This window comes from Diorhabda sublineata, chromosome X (genome assembly GCF_026230105.1).
Source record: "Diorhabda sublineata isolate icDioSubl1.1 chromosome X, icDioSubl1.1, whole genome shotgun sequence".
Taxonomy (NCBI): Eukaryota; Metazoa; Arthropoda; class Insecta; order Coleoptera; family Chrysomelidae; genus Diorhabda; species Diorhabda sublineata.
In genome coordinates, this window is record NC_079485.1 from 29,916,914 (window position 1) to 29,938,576 (window position 21,663).

Below are 21,663 nucleotides of genomic sequence, written 5' to 3' on the forward strand. Positions count from 1 at the left end.
ATTGGTATATGTAATGGTAGGAATTCCTATTCAATATCCACAGAAACAACCAAATCAACACTTTCATTAATTATTCCACTATCCACATATTAAACACTCATGAACCAAAAACAAGAATTGGACAAAAACGCAATTTAGATGGCGTCTTTTTTATTTGTAAACAAGCAGTTGTTGGAAACCACAGCGTTGGCAACGTTGGCCATTCACAACCTTGTGATTATTTGAATATTTAAAAATTCATTTTGAAGTTTAATATCATTCCAAATTTGCCCATTTCATGAAAATAGGGCGGTTACACAAAAAACATTGTATCACATTTGTGTCGAAAGTGATTATTCAATTAGCTCCGCATATTTTACTTTTTTCCTAACATCGTAAATAACTTTATCTGTATCTGTACACGTTTGTTTTCTATATATAACCAAACAGAAATTACTTTGGGGATATACTGCATATTTATGTTTGATGACGGTCTAATTCACCAAGAAACATTCAAGCAATGTCATTTTTGTTTAGAGACTGTTAGTGAAGATAATTAAGTTCAATTTTTGTTCATATTAACACGTTCACTATTGCGCATCAGCATTCAACAATCAAACAATCCAAGTACTGCTAGAACCAATTCGGAATCACCCTGTTCGAAAATTTAAGTGCGCAGTAAATCTGAACTTGTTCGGAACCAGTTTGAAACTAATTTAGAATCGCTACAATACGCATGTTTTATTCCGAACAAGTTCACGAACAATCGTATCGAATTTTAACAATCAAACAATCTAAGTACTGCTAGAACCAATTTGGAATCAGTAATGTGACTCAGCCCTGAACGAAAATTTAAGTGCGCAGTAAATCTGAATTTGTTCGGAACCAGTTTGAAACTAATTTAGAATCACTACAATACGCATATTCTATTCCGAACAAGTTCACGATTATGATTGAATAATGAACTAAATCGTTTAGCTCTGCGGAACCTTTGATTAAAATTCAACACTGAACGCACCGCGAACTTTTGGAAGTATAAATAAATGATTGCCACTGTTTTGGAAAAGTATCTTTGTAACATACTGGATTTAATTCCTACTAATTCTGTCATAGTTTTGAACCCTGGATTGGACTACCTAATCTCATTAAATTCGCATCGTGAGAAATGTTTCTATATAAGTGAATTGTGTTCAGTAATTGGCTACATTACTGTTACGCTGTTATTTTTCACAGATTCCAATTAACAGTATTCTCGTTACGGAAAACGGCTTCAAGCATAAAGTCGAGAATCCATCATCTGGTATCTGACGTTGTCCTTTATCACTTCTGACATTATTAGAACATTCCAGCGTCATTGCTGAAGTAATTAGCAATTACGGCTGGACAATTTGATTCGAACTACGAATTCAATACGATATTCGTTTTACGTGTGACAGTATTGATTTACTTAATGAAATGCAATGACTGAAATATTTCAATTACAGATGAACGTAAATTTGAGAACATACCCACAACAAGATAATCAGAGTCGTACTAGAACATAATATTTCTCATCAAAATAAATTATTCCTACTATTCACCACTGAAATAACTTTCAACAATTACTTTCCTGCCTAATGCCTCGTCGACGAATATTGAATTATATCTCCTCTGAAGAGCGTGGTGTCAATCGAGTTTGTCGATATTAACACCCCCAGTGGCTCGCAGCTGCAAGGAGGGGTTTGTAACCACTGACTTGTTGCGACGTTACGTCTCATCAGAGTGGTTTAACAACCCTCGTTCGGGCTTGAGACCCGAACTGAACTGACGAAAGGCAGAATATATTTTCGAAATATTGAATTTCGAAATTATTTCAGAGGTTTATTCGTTTGATATATTTTACACACCTCATTTACCATTGGAATCTATATTATCATCGACGACTACCTCACCAGTGGTTCGCAGTTGGATGTGAAGATGGCGCCAGCTAGCTTTCGCTGGGGAATGTTTAACTACATGAACCAAATAGCGACACTCTTTGATGTTGTCTTCAGTTCGGGTCTCAAGCCAGAACGAGGGTTGTTAAACCATTCTGATGAGACGCAATAACCTTGCAACTAGTAAGTGGTTACAAACCTCTCTTTGCAGCTGCGAGCCATTGGGAATATTAATATCGACTAAAAGGTCTTTTGAAGAACGGCAGAATATATTTTCGAAATTATTTTAGAGGTGAATAGTGGGAATCATTTATTTTGATTTATATTACATCTTTTCCGAAGAACTTTTCTAATAAATCGCGATTTTAATGAGCGAGAGGTGTAATTCGATAACCGCTTTTGACCTTGTTGAACCTCTCCAGAATCTCTAATCCAAAAGTGATCCATCGGCTAGTTAAGGTTAAGAAGTTGCAATTCAATATCCATTGTGGAATTAGCCAAGGTAGACCCTTGATTCGAAATATCCACATGCCCGGCGCTCCAGAACAGTGAGGAATTGGGCATGAGCGTAGGTAATATTGGGTGCCAAGACTTCTGAATTTGTAGCAGAAATTCACACGCTGGGAAGATTGAACGCGTCTCCACGAATTGGGTTGGGAAAAACTGGAATACACTCCTTATAGTCCCGATTTGTCGCCATGCGACTATTATTTATTTGGTCAATTGAGAGAGACGCTTTGCGAATACGGCGGTAGAATCTTTCACGTGCGAATAGTTACGTGACAAATCGAAAACTTCCTGAAAAATGGTGTTATGTCCGGAGACCATGGTAGCCATGGAATTGGAATGTTTCGTTCAACCTGTGTATCTGATTTCGTCTCTATGTTGGGCGCGGAAAACATAGTTGTTATGGTTTGAACATTGGAAAATGTACACTATTTTGAATAGTTGATATTTTGTAAATACTTGGTGTTGGAGAGGATTAGGGGCGGGGAGTGGGTTAGACTATCTTTTAACACCCCCAATCCTCTTCAACATTAAATATAATTAGTTACGACAAATGTAATGACACAAATCAATTTCTAACAATAATCATTTATTTACACGTACAAATAATCATCAATTTCTATTGGATACATTCGTGACATTTCTTCAATAAATGCTTCAATTCTATTTGAATATGAATAATGTCTTCCATAACGAGGTATGTTATCACGAATATCTCAAAATCGCTCAATATTTTGAGTATGAGCCTAACCTAACCTAACCCATCTAAATTTTCAACCTCGAAAAAGTATGTGAAGGTATAATTTCCGCGCCTTATATATACATTAAATCAATCAGCATAATTTTCTGCACAACATATTAAAATTTCAAGGAAATCGGGCGTATGCAACCTAAACTGAAAAATTACCGAATTTTTAATAGCAAAATTCCTGTTTATATTTGAACCACCCTCGTAGGATCGGCTTACTCTATCATGATTTGAATGTAATCCGGATCGAGTTCACTGTAGTTGAAAAACTAATCACTTGCTTGCTGTTTTGTTTGTTTTTGTTTGTTTCTTTTCCAACTTTGAAAATATATGTCTTGATATTTATGTACTTTTTTTTGAATAAAACCGAAAACAGAACGCGATGTTCGGAAACGTAGGATTCGCAATCAACTGATAGGTGATCTGATTCGGGCTCGTAGTTTCCCATTCTGTGTAACGTAACGGCACTGTTCACTATCAAAATACTGACATGATAGATATTGTTTCAACCCTTACTTTGTACAATTTATCCATTATAAATGATACGGAATTTCACTATAGAGGGTGGCTATAACCGTTATCAGTAAACGACAATACTTTTCGGTATTTACAATTACGTTACCCTAGCGAGGGCGGTTAGAATTTACCCTAATATACATTAATAGCTTGAGGGGCGACTAAGATGTATTTCTTATGACTCTAACAATATTCTACAAAATTTCAATTATATTTTATCCACTACGCAATTTTTTGTGTCAAATAAGAAAATATCAAAAGATTGTTGGATAAATTTTAATTATAACGCCTTTTAAAAAAGTCATTAATGATTCTGTTTTATTAAAAATAATAATTTTGGTCATAGTATTCAAGTAATTTCCGATCCAAACTAAAATATCAGGTAATGAGTATGCAATTACATACAACTTTACATTCGATTAGATGAGCTAATACTTAGAGCTATTGATGTACCCCAGAGTGTTCACTAGTCAGGTAGGAACGCAAATTGAGCTTCTGTTTAAGGGCTATGCGACTTGCCTCTTCTGGCTTTGGAACGCTTTAATGTAAGTACCGTAGTCTTTGTCTATGGAAGTGTTAGGCGGTTTCCATCGGTTCCTTACAGAAACGATAAGAGCTGTCGAGACTTTTTCTAATGGTAGTCCACCTAACAGTGTCCACTAAGCATATATCTGCTTAGATCATCTTTGTTCAATCGACGGGTCTTTTTATACCAGTTCGTATAATAGGAAAAAATCATCTTCGATTGTTTCAGACCTGGAGTCTTATTCCCTGCTTCTCGTTTTCGCACTTGTTTATGACTATGATTTGATAGCTTTTTAGGATACCGATGAAAAGTTTGATCCTATGAAAAGGAATTGTCCAACCTTTTATCGCCAGATAATCGCCTTCTGCATTGCAGTGTACTCCAGTGCAGTTTAATTGCGCATTCTATGTAGTAATTATCAGTCTGCTCCGTTATTAACGCCTGTCGAAGCTTCTAATAAAAGTACCTCCAAAAGATCAGTACATTCACTGTTGATTTCACAAATACTCTGCACTTGAACGTTTAATATGTTTTGATGTTGTTGGTAGATATTTTGTACTTGATTCTCAGTATTCTGCATCCAAAATAAGTAGACTTCTCCCATAAGATGCTATTTTTCTGGGGGGTTTTCAAACTTAATAAGGTGTTAGTACTATTTCTTCGAGGTATCTAATCGATTTGCTGAAATGCAGGACAGTAGCCGAGTAGGTCTGCTCTCTATAGCTTGCTGCAGAATATTCAGTTGTTCTCTGTTATGCCTATCGTCGTAAGGTAGCATTTAACGTGGTGGAAGACCGACGACAAGTAAAATGTCATTTTCAGACGTCTCGAGAACTTCCTTGTTGTGTTCCTGCAGTAAAACTTCATCTGGCTCTGTCCTCTGTCATGCCTATCGTCTTAAGGTGGATTAGACGTGGTGGAAGACCGACGACAAGTAAAATGTCATTTTCAGACGTCTCGAGAACTTCCTTGTTGTGTTCCTGCAGTAAAACTTCATCTGGCTCTGTCCTCTGTCATGCCTATCGTCTTAAGGTGGATTAGACGTGGTGGAAGACCGACAAGTAAAATGTCATTTCCAGATGTCTCGAGAACTTCCTTGTTGTGTTTTTGCAGTAAAACTTCATCTGGCTCTGGTCTAAAATATGGTGTCGTTGTCCCTTTTTAATCAAGGCTGTCTGCTTCCTCATTGCCTGGTATATCCTGGTGACCTGGTAGTCACTTCATTGTTGTTTACTTGAAATTTTAAATTTAAATAGAATTATAACGACACGAGAATGTTTGAATTAACAATCAGCCTTGAAAAACCTGCATCGTATGGTATTAGATTTTATTGTGGAATATTTTTTTGGAAAATTGATTGCATTGAGTGCAGAAAAAAAGTATCTAAGTAAAATTAATCCTAAACATAAGTGTCAAATGTGAAGAGCTTAATATCGCTTAAGTATGTATTTGTGCATTTTCCCGTGGAGTTCTTAGTTCAATGAATTATTGTGAGCTATTTAAATAAAAATGGAAAATTAGAAACAAAAGATACATCCTTTTTAAGTAAGTGTTCGAAGTTTTAAAAGGTTTTCAGGTGTTTAAGTACCTTGAAATTCAAATGAAAATTATGTCCCGCGAGATTGCGGAATCACGCACAAACAAACAATGGAGCAAAGCGAAAAAGAGAAAGTAAAAACTACGTTAGAATAGTTACACACCGAGCGGTTTTTTCCGCAGTGTATCCTTAATAAAATTATACGAGGGTAGTTCAGATATAAAGTGGAATTTTTGAAACAAAGCGTAAAGGATAGGCGCGACCGCGTAACCTCGCTTTTTAGTGTACTAGTACGGTTGCGTTTCCGTTTTTTGTTCAAAAATAAAGTAAATCTATCGGAAGTTACTTGAGCAAATCGAAAATGAGTGCCTCTCAGAATTTTATTATTTATTTATTTATTATTTAATTACAATATAAATTCATCCGATAAATTGCTTGTATTAATCAATGCCATTCTAATGAAAAATTGCATGTTTTATGCAAAAAATGTTTTTATTAACAAATTATTTTGGGATATTTCATGATCACTTTTATATATGTCTTTTAGGATTATTTGAATAATATATATTGAAAACTAATTTCATATAAGTATAAATTAACAATTTCATCATATATACTGAATACATTTATAAACAATTCAATTATTGTATGCATGCTAAAAAGATATTTATTAATGGACAGAAATTACTCTCAATTTAATTAATTATCGAGTACCTGGAAATAACGTCACGTTCATCAGGGTCGTCCATCATTTATTTATCACATATATGGTATATATAGGGTGATTAATTAATAAGTGTATTGACCAGATCCATTTTTAACGCACATTTATTAGTTTCACCTATATGCTTGTAACTGTCATTGTGGACTCGATTTTACCGTACTTACAGCGATCTGATTCCATTTAAGCTTTGCACAATTGTTGAAGACTGACAACGATGCGATAATTAGATCAAAATAACCAAATATTCTCATTAGGGACTTACAAAATCGAGATGCAACCATCAACTCATCTGTACAATATTAAAGACGGGTTTAAAATAGCAAATTTAACTAAAAAACAAAAAATAAAATTCAAATTAAAGACACTAACGAATGCGCTTCTAGAACTAAAAAATAATGAATATTAAAAATTATATTTTAGTTTTTAGTTTGATTACTGTTAAAACCGTATTTTTTATTTTTTATTAACTACAATTTATTATTTGTCTATATTTTTCCCAGATATTCGAATTCACTATCTTCTCTTATATTTTCAGTCCTTTTCCGTTTTAATCTCTATATAATTTTTTCTATCAACCACATTCTGGATTAGAACTATTTACTTATTCCAACCATCAAACATTCCACCAATAAAACTTTAAAAGAAAAACCAGAATAACGTGGGAACAAAACTTGAACACTCAATAAATCACCCTCAACTTCGCCGGCATCTCCAGACAAGACTTAACCATTGTAAGAAGGATAAGTATCGGCCACTCAAAACTCACCCATGGTTAGCTAATGTCTTCTACCGCCAGACCCATTTGCACCAGCTTTAGTTCCAATTTGACGATAAAGCACATGAATGCCACAAATATGCCTCCCAAAGATCGCAGTTTCAGTTCCAGACCAATTACGAGGACATCTTGAATAACTTGGAGCAAATCTCTTTCGTACCTACTTAAATTCCTAGACCTTGAAATTTCTGAAAATTCCGAAGACAACGAAGTAATGATGAATCCGCGGCTTTTTTCAACCATTCTGTCAACTTGTTGAACCAGGTCATCTGAAACGACAGATTTGCGTCATTGGTCCCCTTCATCATTACGGCCATCTTTAAACTTTCGACACCATTCACACACGACTCATTCTCATAGTAGCCGAGCACGTTCAAAATGAATAAAAAAATCTATTGGTCAAATTATAAACTTATTCTTGTTTATTTTTTTTTCAGATTAAAATTTTATTAACCTTACGGCAATTCTTGGTTTGACCTTTAAGGAACAAAATTATCAAACTCGACGGTTTAACATCGTCTTTTGGAAGCAGATAATGAGGCATTTCTCTTATTTTTGTATTGGTGTATTCCTATGCATTGTAAGGCTTACGAAAACACATTATACTCAACAATGGGCTGTGCATATCGAAGGTGGATCCGACGTAGCTGACGCGGTAGCTAGAGATCACGGTTTCGTTAATCATGGATTGGTATGTAATATCATACCCTGAATTATCCCTAATATAGTCGATAACTTTTTCTAGATATTCAAAGATCATTATCATTTTTCCCATAATGGCGTAGCTAAGAGGTCGTTAAATCCTAGTGTAGAAACAAAAATTAAACTTGCAGTAGATACTAGAGTTAGTTGGGCTCAACAACAAACAGCTAAAAGGAGAGTTAAAAGAGACTTTAAAGTTCAAGACAGTGATCCAAAATGGCCGTTCATGTGGTATCTGGTAAGTAACAAGTGAACAACACTTTTTATTATGATTCATTTTTATTTATTTTTACTTCAATTAGCACGGACTGTGGAAACTTCCAATTTTGAAAATGTTACGTAGATAAATTAAAAGGAAATGCAGTATTCGATCTTTCTGACATGTATTATACCTTAGAACGAGTACATGCCTCAATTTATTGCCCACAATGGTTTTTTTGCTTCAGTTCAGAAACCGTTTTCCTCTGTTAGTGTTCCACAACACATACTCATTATCAATCCGACTTGAGGCCTTGTCTTTTTCATTTTGGAACACTTCTTGTCTTATTCTTATGGCTTCTGAAAACCGGAAGTCCGTGTTCGCCTCTAATAATTTTTCCCATGCTTTCGTTTCCCTAGTAAGTTAATCCATTGTCTTCTTGGTCTTCTTATTAGTTTTTTTTTTCCAATATTTATTATTATAAAACGTCTAGTAGCACGGCACGTTGTCATGATAGAAAAGAAAGCATTGAACCACTTTTTGTTGCTTGATTGAAGACGAGTGCTTAGAAACGGCCCAAAACTGCGACAACCGCTTGTTGAGTGCAAAAGCGCATTCGACTGAACATTTTCTAGAACTTATTGATGCGCTTTAAGCAAAATATTTTTTACTGAAAAAATAAGCGATACAGTTTACAGCAAGAGAAATATGGGAAACGATAGTACCGAGAAAATTTTTTGGAGGAATTCAGTATGATCTAGGGCTCTTGAAAAATAAAGAAATAATGGCTAAAATAGCCCTTCGCTAGTAATAGTGTTTCCGTTTATTTCTGTTGTTAGTATAAGATGTTGTTACTTTTCCTGTTCTTCTAACGCCCTAATGGATTGATGTGAAGGGTTGCCAAAAGCGCTTTCTATGTCGATGAAGGCTGCTAGAATAATATCTTTGCTGTCAATAGCCTTTTCTATGTCTTTAAATAGGCAATGTAGTGAATACGGCATACTTTTTGAGAAAAAGGAGGTGAGGCTAATCGGGCGGTAATACTGTGATTGATCTTTTATTGGTCTTCTGCCGTTTTTTTGAAACATTTACTTCATCAACTATCTCAAGTACCGAAATTGTCATCCTCTGAAAAGTTACTTATTTGTCAAATGGCCCTCGTATTTGCAGTGATGCTTTTAGATAGATATTATTCATACGCCGATACTCTTTCCAAAATATTTTCTTTGCATTTGATTTCCTTGCTGTTTTTATAAACTTTGTTTCTTTTGGTTATTATCATAACTTTCGTCTTGTTCGTGAAAACATTCAAACTACAGCAATACCGCGAGGATTGAAATAACAGTCCCCGGGATTGTGTGCCTTTCCAAATAACTTAAAGGAAGAGTCTCATTACTTAATTTACATTCCTCTTTGGAAAACAAAATTCCATAATATATTCTACAACATTCCCCTATCAATATTTCATCCAGACAAAAGTATGTTTGAATACGTTTTGTTTTAGAATCGAGGAGGAGGTTTAGATATGAATGTAATACCAGCTTGGATGGAAGGTATTACGGGGAAAGGCGCCGTAGTAACTATTTTAGATGATGGTTTGGAGAAGGATCACCCGGATCTTCTTCAGAATTATGTAAGTCCTGAAAGAGTACAATTTACGTCGCATTATTTGAATTTTTGCTTATTCTGAAACATCACAGATAAAACAGATCATATAACTGTCAATTTTCATTTGACAGTTTGAATGCATATTTTTTTATACCTTTTATGTTGAAACTACAGTTTGTATAGTGCATTTGTATGCGGTATTCAGTTAATAAATATTCTGATGCTTCTGGAGTGACATATTTTAAAATTATTTTTCCGTTGTTTTCGTTATTAATTCATATGATGGAATGGAAAAATAATAAGAGCGTTAATCACGGAACTCTCACGCTTTATACGTGATTAAATTCTTCAATATTTCAATAATTTACAGGGTGACCTTATATAGTGTTTATTTCGCAACTTTCAATCGACCTTTTGAATGAGAATTTCACATACTTTCTAGCTTTTGATGACAATAAATGATTCAAGAAACAATTAGTGAAATATTTAATAATATCGCGTGAATTATTTAATTTTTATATGAAACGGAATGTTTTATTTTTCATTTTTGTCATTCTATTATAGTAGTTTCATTTGAAACTACTTTCTCTCTTTTAGATCTTTTCATTCTTTCACGGTTCACACCAATATCTACCATCCTGAATTCACAACTCCAGCCCTGCAGAGAAGTATTTCCTATATCAAAGTAAACCTAAAATATCCCTTACAACACCAAGATACACACAAAATTTCATTTTTTAGTGTATTTTGAATGAAAATGAACAAATTTTTTGTATTTAAATGCCTTATTTGGTGTGTTTTAAGGACCCGATGGCATCTTATGATGTAAACGGGCAAGATTCAGATCCAAGTCCTCGTTACGATATGATAGATTCCAACAGGCATGGAACTAGGTGCGCAGGCGAAGTCGCTGCGACAAGTAACAACTCTGTATGTGCTTTGGGAGTAGCACATGGGGCCCAAGTAGGGGGAGTGAGGATGTTGGATGGTGAAGTAACGGATGCCGTTGAAGCAAGATCTCTTAGTTTGAATCCACATCATATCGATATATACAGTGCTTCTTGGGGACCTGACGATGACGGAAAAACTGTTGACGGACCTGGAGAATTAGCTACAAGAGCTTTTATTGAAGGAGTTACAAAGGTAGTGAAGAGAATTATGAAAAATATTTTTCTGATAAATAATAATTCCAGGGACGAAATGGGAAAGGTTCCATCTTCATTTGGGCTTCTGGTAATGGTGGTAGAGATCATGATAATTGCAATTGTGATGGTTATACTAACTCCATATACAGTTTGTCAATTTCAAGCGTTACAGAAAACGGTCATGTTCCTTGGTATAGTGAAGCCTGTAGCTCAACTCTTGCTTCAACTTATAGTAGCGGAGCTTTAGGTGAAAAGCAAGTAGTAACTACAGATCTGAGGCATTCTTGTACTAGCAGCCATACCGGCACTAGCGCTTCTGCACCATTAGCAGCTGGAATATGTGCTTTGGCATTAGAAGCAAATCCAAATTTAACTTGGAGAGACATGCAACATATTGTAGTAAGAACAGCTCGGCCTCAAAATCTTATCGCTACTGATTGGAGAGTGAACGGAGTTGGCAGGCACGTGTCTCATAGTTTCGGTTACGGTTTGATGGATGCTTATGCGATGGTACAAATGGCTAGAAACTGGACAACAGTTCCCGAACAACATAAATGCGAAGTAACTTCCTCGCAGGTTCCAAAGTAAGATTACATAGGATCCAATTCGATTTGTTGTTATTTATTGTGAATATTTTAGAATGATACCAGCTAGAAGTATGGTGGTGCTTCAACTTCAAGTGAATGAATGTGCTGGTGTTGAGGTTCTCGAACACGTCCAAGCAAAATTAACAATTGATTCGCAACGAAGGGGTGATTTAAATATCCATTTAACATCACCTGCTGGTACAAAAGTTGATTTGTTAGCTCACAGACCTCATGATAATTCCAGAGCAGGATTCAGCGAGTGGCCTTTCATGTCAGTGCACTCTTGGGGTGAATCACCTCTCGGTTCCTGGCAACTCGAGATACATAATGATGGAAGGATGCTGGGTGAGATTTATTTTATTTTTCATTAACATCACTATTTTGATTAAATTTATAAAAATTATGACAGTATTATCAAATCCTAATCGCACTATAACCTCACAATCGAAGAAAACAGTAACCATGACCTTGGTTTTGACTTTTGTTTACGGAATTTTAAGGACAGAGTGAGAAATTTTTTTTGTCACAATCATAGACAAATTTCAACTTTGTTTGGACTTATGAAAATAAACTTGTTATAAATATCATAACACACACTAAAAATACATTTCCACTAAAATGAATTTAGTAGTAGACTGACGAGAAGTAACAGGAAGTTGTCAAAGCTTGCATATGCACGAGGATTTGAGATGCAGTTGCAGATTGGATCGTAACTCCAATTTTGCTTAGGGCCCTACTGCGGGTGCAGTTTTACGGCTGTTGCAGCCAACTCGTTGTTCGATGGGTGTACAACCGTGCAAGCTTTGGGTGAACGAGAGTTGGAGGTCGTGGCAACCATAGGATCCGGAACCGTTAAACCCCGAGCCCTCTAAAGGTATTGAGTGCCGTGGTCCCTGTATACTCCGAGCCCTTGGGGAAAAGAGGAGTATTTTTCACGGTTCTGCTGTCCGATTGAGACCTCAAGATAAACCCAATCACCGCGTTAATGAAATCCAGTAACTGTTGACTTGACTGTTGAGTTACGGCCAGCTGCAGAACTGATCGCGTAGGGCCCTACTGCGAATGCAGTTTTATGACCCCTTGTAATTTTACCAGGTTTCCCGCAGGCATTGTTCTTACCTAATTAGAGCTCTGGTACCATTAATCTCTCAGGGACGATTGGTATCGCCTTGGGATGGGTTTTGGACCCATTGATGGATTTGCCCATCCCAATATGGCGACCTAACGTTACGGTATAATAAGTTATCAACCAAACTTGACAGGATGTGACGTTTACGGTGTTTGACGTTTGTTGTATATATCATTAAAACCCCATTCAACAATATTTTGACGTGACTGTGTAGGTTAGTAACGTAACTACGACGGACCGTGAAATGCGAATCGATGTCAAAGCGTTTTGACGTTTGTACTATAGCATTAACAATAATAATAATAATGTGAACCTGTGTGCTAGTTTAACAAAATTATAAAAAAAAGTTGTTTATTTATGTAGGTTTTTTATTATGTATAATTCTGTAGCTTACTAACACTACTAACTAAGTTTTTATTTATAGGACGAGCCTCTCTGCAAAATTGGAACCTCGTTCTGTATGGAACGAGATATTTCTCTCGCAGTTTTTCTAATAATATCGAAAAGTCGAATAATAAACACAGAAACGGAACAATAAAACGTAAAAATAAAAAGCACAAAAACAAGAACTTGAAAAAATCGTACCTAACAACAAAACCATCCGTTAATGTTAAATCAGTAGTGAAAGTGACAACATCAGCAAACAGTACTCTTCAAAACAATAACAAAAATAAAAAAACTTCGGTGACAAGTGCTGATGTCTCGCCTTATTTCTACGCGGCGTCAAATTACAATAATAACAAAGTTAGGTTAAATCAGAACAGTGTCAAGCAATACTTGAAATTCGTGAAAAACATCACAATAACTTACCCTGTTATGATTCCAGCGAGGAACGTTATAAAAAATTATAATAATCCAAAAAAAACGCAGAAGTTAAAAGAAAAAAGTCGAGATATTAATTCAAATCATAATTTAAAGCTAGTTGTTGCCAAAACAACCGAAATTCCTGCTACCACGAAAACGTCTTTAACCACGCGCAAGGATAGCTCCGGTAATTTTGCATGGTATCTTTGTTGTCTAGCTTTTTAATTTCAAGTTTTTTTTTCCATTTTGCAAACTACCTATGCGACTTTAAACCCGCCAACCAAAATTTAACAGAAAATAAAGACGCCACTATTATTATTAGGAGATTTGGGTTACCTTTTTTGATTCCGTAGTGTTTTATATTATATATTTATATATATATATATATATATATATATATATATATATATATATCACTAAAAACGACTTACTATCTCTGGAATATCTAAAAACATTCCTTACAACAATAATATCATAATATCTTGTCATCCAAAATATATTTCTATCATGTTACATAAATTTGGTTGACGTCGCTTCTGTATATGAATCTTATTTGGAGTGAGTTTGAATCTTTGGAACCGCTGGTGATTATTCATACCAAACACACTACCACTATCTGGTCTTTCATAGATTCGTATCTATCTGAAAGGACCAGATAGTGTAATTGTGAGTGGTGGAGTTTAGTGATATCTGAGTTTTTGGTAAATCTATTTTCCTTGTCATCAGTTTTAAGAGTCTTGAGAGTCAATAAACTGACCACAGTGTCTTTACGATGTATAAGGGGTATATACCACTACATCCACCCCTCACAATTAACTGTCCGATCCTTCAGTAGGTTAATATCCGGCTGGAAGGACCATTTAATGTAATTTTGGATGTTGGTGTGGTAATATCAGAGTTTTTGGTATATGTATATATTTTACTTATTTTCAGTTTTGGGAGTCTCGAGAGTCAATAAAATTGAGAAAATGTGGTTACTTGCCCTTTTTAACTGTTCCCTCTGAGGTTTCTAGTAATTAAATTGACCACAGTGTCTTTATAATGTATACGGAGTATATACCACTATACCGACACTCACAGTTACACTATTTTGTCCTTCTAGCTGGATATGAGCCTAGTGAAGGCGCCAAGGACCAGCCACAACAATTTTGAATGCTGTTGTAGTGATGTTAGAATTTTCGGTAGATATATTTTCCTTATCTTTAGAATCTCGAGAGTCAATAAGTTTGGGGAAATATGATTACTTGCCCCCATTTACTATTCCTCCAGAGATTTCTAATTATTAAACTAACCACAGTGTCTGTATAATTTATGAGGTGTATTTCCTACTACATAAGTACTCAACAAATGAACTGTCTGTTTCTTCGATCCTTCACTAGGTTCATATCCGGCTGGAAGGACCAGATAGTTTTATTTTGGTTCAAGGGTTGCATATTCACTAGTAGTATTTTTTAATTAACCCAACTAACACATGTTTATAATCCGATAGTTTTATTTGTATTATGGCATGCCTAGTTTATAAGAAAATCTTAGATACAAAAACATTCAACCAACGAGGGCTATCGTTTTTATACCTACTACTTGACGATATATCGGCGAATGGGGCTTTATATTATTTATCAAAATTTTTTCCTAGTAATACTAGTGCAATTGAAAACAATATCAGGTCTAATGGCCCAGTATTGTGCAGTTCCGTTTTGTTTAAAAAAAAAACGTTTCTGGAAGTTGTTAGAAGGGACAACTAGACCCATTCAAAACGTTCATCTATTTCTAAAAAAAATGTTTCGACGCTGACACTTAGAAGCCACTAAAAACAAACAATGATGTTTGACATGACACCACTATACACCAGAGCCTCTATTAGCAAGTTCAAACGTGGTTCCCCTCACCCCCCAACCTTTTTCTTCTAACTATAGATCGATCAACTTGTTTAGTCTCTTCCGGAGCAAATTTTTGCTGACACAAATACTTATATGGATGGAGAGAAAATCGAATTTGGAGAAAAAAATTCAGTACTCACAACTTACCCCAACTCCCCCTCTAAGAGTTACATGATGCAACTTTTTTCTTATTAGAGCTAGCGAAAAAATAAAAATTGCTCAGGAAAAAGAAAAATCCGGTTAGTGTAGGTAAGATCCAAGAACCGATGTTTTGATTTGGGAAAATTTACAGGGAAAAATTCAAAAGTATAATCCTAAAAAATTTGAAACATCTATCCGCCAGTGTGAGAAACCTGATTGTTCTCATTTCAGAAAAATGGGATTTTTTGCAAATGCCCCCTTTTTTAGTGGTCTAGATGAAGCCAAAAGTCGGAATTTTCCTAGTACCACACTTGAGGATGTGCAACTTTTTTACTTTACACAGTAGCGGAAAAACTAAAAGTACGTTTTGAAGACAAAAAAATAATTCGATGGATGAAATTTGGGGGAAAATTCATGGGAAAAAGTGGATCGACAAATTCGTTTTTTTCCGGAATTTGTGAACTTTATTACGCCAGCGCAAGGCGCCTTGACATACTCTAGTCATTAACACATGATAGAATTAGTTTCCCCCCACTTTGGGAGAAGTCCGGAAATCGCTGAATATTGAATTTGGAGTCGTGATTTCCGGAAGATCTTCCGGGTTTTGAGTGCCTATAAATTTTTTTTCGAATCATCTGTTATCCTGCATTTCCGCAACTATTGTTTTGTGCTGTGCTTTTACAGTACTTCAAGATTTTGATTTGCTCTTCAGTAATACAGTTGCTTAATTTTTTTCACTTGTTAGGTTTTATTTATTTTATTTATTGTTCCACCATTTCTCTTGACTTTGCTACTAATAATTTGCATTGTTTCTTCTCAGTAACTGGATAAATGTTAGCATACTACATTTATACAACCTTCAATTTTATCGAAAGTTTCAAATAAAATTCTATAAAATAATTTTTCTATAGGTAAAGTCCATTATTGGCAGCTAACACTTTATGGAACTGAAACTGCTCCTTTGGCTGATAATATTCCATCAAAGGAAGGCTCAAACACAATCCCCGATAAGGTGAACGAAGAGGTACTTTTTAATACAATTTATGATTCTGCGTCCAACTGGGAAAGTGGAGCCGAGGTGAGTCTTATTAGAAAATTTTTGATTTTTTGTAGGGATCGTTAAACTGTTAAAAACATCTTTTCAGAGAAGAATAATTCAATATTTTCCATAATTAAATATTAATTCATACAATCAAATAAATTTATTTATGTCTATAAATGCTGATTAAACATTTATATAACTTGAATTAGTTTCTTCTTCAGTTACTAATAATTCATTAAAAATTACATCTAAATGCAAAAAACTCTAGATTTCAAAATTATTTTTCTATAAGAAGTGGGCTAATGTGAATGAAAAATGTTGATAAAATATTAATACATATTAACATATATCATACTTACCTATCTAAAGATACGAGGAATGTTTGTAAAGTAGGTTCCAATTAGAAATAAAAGAATGAACTGGTTCAGATGCACAAAAATCAACCATGCATTTGTTCAAGATTTTGTTCATCCCTTTTACTACCTTTACTACCACCCCTTTACTATCTTCTAGTAGCATGCTCTTCCATCTCATCACAGATGTTGTACTCAGATATTGGAAAATATTTCAAATCTATAAGAACGAGATCAGGACCGTATATAGAATTATAGAATACATTCCAGACGTAGCCCTGTAAGACTCCACTTGCCATTCAACTACTCCATACCTCATAGATTTGTCGAATCTAATTGGATTTGAAATTTCTCGAATTTAGAAAATGTAATACTACAAACAGCAGGATTTTCAATCGACTCAGTCCTTCTGCTACTTAGAGATTAACTGTAATGACGGCTTTCCGTGAAAAATCATGCAAACGGAACTTATTTAAGGGGGTATTCTGCTGTAGAAGCCTTAATTTTAGGTATTCTTGAAACTGACGTAAAAAAATGAAAAACCTTTTTACCATCCATTTTTTATATATGTGACGATTTTTAAGAAAACAAAAAAATTGTAAAAAAAATCAGAATTTCAATAAATTACAGGGGCTACAAAAAAACAGTGCACCTTGGTTAACATGATTTTTGAAGAATTTTTTATCAGTAAATATGTCGCTATCGCATTGACCTTAGCAAAAAAAATCACAAAATGGCGTCGACATGAAATATCAATTTTTTACCTCTTTTTTTTAACCTTTTCGAATTGAAATTTTTTAAAATCCAAGGCAGATGCGATAGAAAGATATATAAAAAAGATTTCCACCAAATTTCAAAGGAATCGGTCGGGTAGAACTTGAGATATCATGTCAACCACTTCAAAAAAGTAGTTTCCAGAAAAACTTGTTTAAAGTTTGTTAAATAATTCCAATAGAATAAGCCACTCGGCCAGCTTAGACTCTACGTCACCAAATCTACTATATCTCCGGAAATGATACCAATTTTTAAAAATCCGCTCAAGGACATATTCTTAAAGGTCTAAGCTTTGAAAATATGCAAAAAATCGATTCTTCCAAATTTCTAGACCAGAATACTTCCTTAACTAAAATAATTTACCCCGTATATCTAAATAAAAACTTACCCAACCTTAGTTAGAATCTAAGTCACTTTTTTTGTTTAACCCAGTAAGACGAGAAAGTTGTTAACGTAGAATAATAAAATATACAGTATGCTCATGAAGTACTCGTTAAGAATGGTTTCAAAATGTAAACGACTGCAAATTGTAAATCCCTCTGTATAAAGAAATTGTTTTGTAAAATGTAGAATATAACTATTGAAGGATTTTGCTCCAGGATCAATTTTATTACATATTTCACAGATAGAATTAAGCAATCCTTGACAGACTTCTTAGTACAACTACACCAATACTCACAATTATACTATCTGGTCCTTCGAGCCGGATATAAACCAATGAAAGGCTCAAAATAATAAGAAACATTTTTCATGCATCATTAGTTTGCTTGAGTTTGTATTATCAAGGACCATTTGTATATTTAATTTCAGAACCGAAAGGATGTTTTAGAAGTCGAAGAAAAAGAAACGTCCGGTTGTTCCAAATCAAAAGGAAATTTATGTTTAGGTTTGTTATGTTTCGTTTCAATAATGTACTCTTACTCATTGAATCTTCACGACATCTTAGCTACTTTACTAACCCTCATCAGTTCACTAATCTTCGAAATAAAAAGATTTTCACATGTACAAGTTTGGAGTTGGCATCGGATAACTCTGGACATTGTAGTAAGAGACCAGCAAAATTCTGACAACAATTTTCACAGACTTGCGAATGAAATATCACAAACGAATTTAAAATCACAAGTCAAGTTTTTAGTAAAATTAAGACATTTTTTAGGAACTTCGATACATTTTTATAATAAAAACAAATGGTTGTGCAGAAGTTCTATTTCCTCCAATTAGATAAATTTTTTTTAGTTTTATTTTAATAATTGCAGTGATCCATATTTTAGTTATTTTTTTATTAATTTATTAGAGTACCCCTGTAGGTAAATAAAAATATTTTTTAATGTACAGTACTAAAAGGTTTGGCTACATAATCATAATTTGATAATTACATTCAAGTGTTTTAATACGCGGCGAAAAACTTGTACTTAAATATATACAGGGCGGAGTATTAATTTTCTGTAAATATAACGATATCTAAAACAGCTACCAACAATAATTTTTTTGATAATCATTGCAGTAGTCGCATGTCAGCTTTTTCTATTTTCTCTTCCAATATTATTGAAAATTGATAAAATTATTGAAATAATCAAATCTCTAGTCATGGATGTTCATTACAAAAATTTGTGTATATAAATTCATTGATGAATGTATAAAATATTCAACAGAGAAGTAAATACAAATATTTTACAGATGATATAAAAAGTAATTCAACCATTTAAAGCTACCGAAAATTTATTTTATTATAATTTTTAATTTTTTATATAGAAAACAAATATTAAACCAAGTTAATATATATTAAATCGTCGAAGTTTAATTAAACCTTTAAAAGGTGAAAATGAATCTTTTTTATTATAAAATTTTATAAAACAATTCCGACCCTTCACAAATCATAAATGTATATTACATTTTTAATATCAATGTTATATCGGTTAACTGTTGCATTTCCCATTAGAGGTCGTGGTCTACATTATGGAAGCTCTTTGTATAGAATGATATTTCAGTAACTTTCTATTGGAATGTTAAAAGATCCAACATTATTAGAACTGTAAGAAGTTCTATTTGCGTTTTGATTATATATTATCATTTGCAAGATTTTCTGGATCTTGACATGGGGTCAATATAAGCTTACCAGGAAGTTTAGTTTATCTAATACCTCCATGTCATTCTGAACAATCTCCTTCACTTTATTTTCTTCGTTTTTTGATTAAATTTGATCATAATAAAGTAATTATCAAAAAAACACCCTGATTTTCGGATTGTATTTAATCATTCAGAAGCATATCAATCGTAGCACTTGAACCAATCCAATTTCTGTTGTGGAACTTTGATATAATATAAAATCGTAAACCAGTTTGCTTTTGGAATCTCCTCTTCCTTCAATTACTTCACTATCAATAGAAGAATCTTCCTCGTCAACTTCTTATGCAATAGGGGTTATATTTGATTGTTTTACAATTCCGTTAGCAGAATTTATTTCATTAATTTTCTCGAAATCTCCTTCATAATTAATGATATAAATATCATCGCCAAAACTAGCATATTTTTGATGATACCATACATAAGAGTGTGGGGACAAAAAAACAGTACAAACTGTTTTTTTATTATTTGCAATTTACTCTATGAAAAAAATATTTTATATAACTGAATAATGACCCAGTCAGCTTGTACCGAATCTGGCGTTTGCTCAAAATTCTCTATTTCAATTCTTAGTGTCTAGTTGCTTACCAACTTTCAGAATATGAGTTTAGTTTCAAATTTCGCGAAAAACGTTCAATTGGCAATATTCCTCGACTCCCACAACGTCATTTGCATAATGAGCAGTTGTCATTTCTAGCCACAACACAAGTTTCTTCATGATAATTTAGATTTAACACAATCATTTTCATATATTTTGGCGGTAAAAGTATTTCCACAAGGATAAATGTATGCTGATTAACGACCACGAGAAAATACCGTCAACTATAACCAACACTTTCGAATCGTGTCTTTTGAAATACACTTCTGAATTTACTTTCTCGTCTTTCTAACAGTAATAATTTCTAATATTCGCTGTTTCACTTCCGTCAAAAGTAAAATATGACTCTTCGTCGATAATTACTTCCGAACCTAACCTAACTTAACCAAACTATACCGTGCAAAAACTCGTTGTCACTGAAACTTCTAAGTTTTGATTTTTGTTTTATTTGTTGCTTTGGGTATCGATTTTCTTGGATTTTAAACTACATTCTGTTCCTTTAGAATGATGCTTACATATTTCTTATCAATTTTGAATTCTCTGCCCAATTTTCATAACTGACTCTCAGTTTTCCGTGAGCCGCTTTAAGCAAACCTTCTATCTTCTTTTTTTCGCTTCTCTACCCAATCCTGATTTTCTTTCTATCGAAATACCTGCCTCAACACGCCGATAGATATTTTATTTCTGATTATTCCCATTTTTACAAAGTGATTAACCGTAAACGATTTATTCAGATTTTGATTTGGTCATAAAACTTGGCAATCATTTAACGTTGTTCGTTTTCTGTTAAATTTTCCATACTTTCAACTACTAACTAAGACGTAATTTTGATGCTTTGTACATTTGACAACTGCCTCTCAACTCAAATGATTTGACAACTGCTCAGTCAACGCCTACTTCACTTGCTAAACTGTCTAAAAATGTAGGGATTGTTCATTCCCACAGCCTTAATTCTGTAAATTCCTAATGGGAATCTCAAAAGTGACAAAATAGTAGAAGAAAATGACTTGATACTCCAATAGTAGTTATGTACAATGTCAGGGAAGCGAAACTACATTGGCATGTGGTTGCTAATATAGAAGTTAGCAAATTTGGCTCTGGCCACAACCATAAATATTTCTATGGAATCTAAGAGAGGACATGCGACTACCAGAGCTAAATATCGGTGATAAAGTAATATCCAAAACAAGTAATTGATTTTTTTCAAATAAGTCATACGTCAGCGGTATATTTGCTGGAGGACACACAAAGGAGCTGTTCCATGAGTGTATTTTAATTGTGTCTAGTTCATTCATGAACAATTGAATCGTAAATAAGGTCAAATCACCTTTTTATGCTGTAGTGGGTTG

General features: G+C 34.0%; 1 protein-coding gene across 5 annotated transcripts in view; it reads left to right on the plus strand.

Annotated features, from left to right (window-relative positions):
- Positions 1-21,663, plus strand: part of LOC130451508 (furin-like protease 1) — a 105,009-nt gene that overhangs the window by 63,761 nt on the left and 19,585 nt on the right. For 3 of the 5 annotated variants that reach the window (XM_056790560.1, XM_056790564.1, XM_056790561.1), the window contains exons 2-9: positions 7,666-7,919; positions 7,974-8,168; positions 9,634-9,762; positions 10,542-10,880; positions 10,931-11,466; positions 11,522-11,814; positions 16,335-16,501; positions 18,403-18,478. In XM_056790560.1, coding sequence (XP_056646538.1) covers positions 7,764-7,919; positions 7,974-8,168; positions 9,634-9,762; positions 10,542-10,880; positions 10,931-11,466; positions 11,522-11,814; positions 16,335-16,501; positions 18,403-18,478 — 1,891 coding nt within the window. In that variant the 5' untranslated portion in view covers positions 7,666-7,763. Of the gene's footprint in view, positions 1-7,665; positions 7,920-7,973; positions 8,169-9,633; positions 9,763-10,541; positions 10,881-10,930; positions 11,467-11,521; positions 11,815-13,022; positions 13,717-16,334; positions 16,502-18,402; positions 18,479-21,663 lie in introns of those variants that run through there. The other 2 variants (XM_056790563.1, XM_056790562.1) reach the window with 2 other exon arrangements.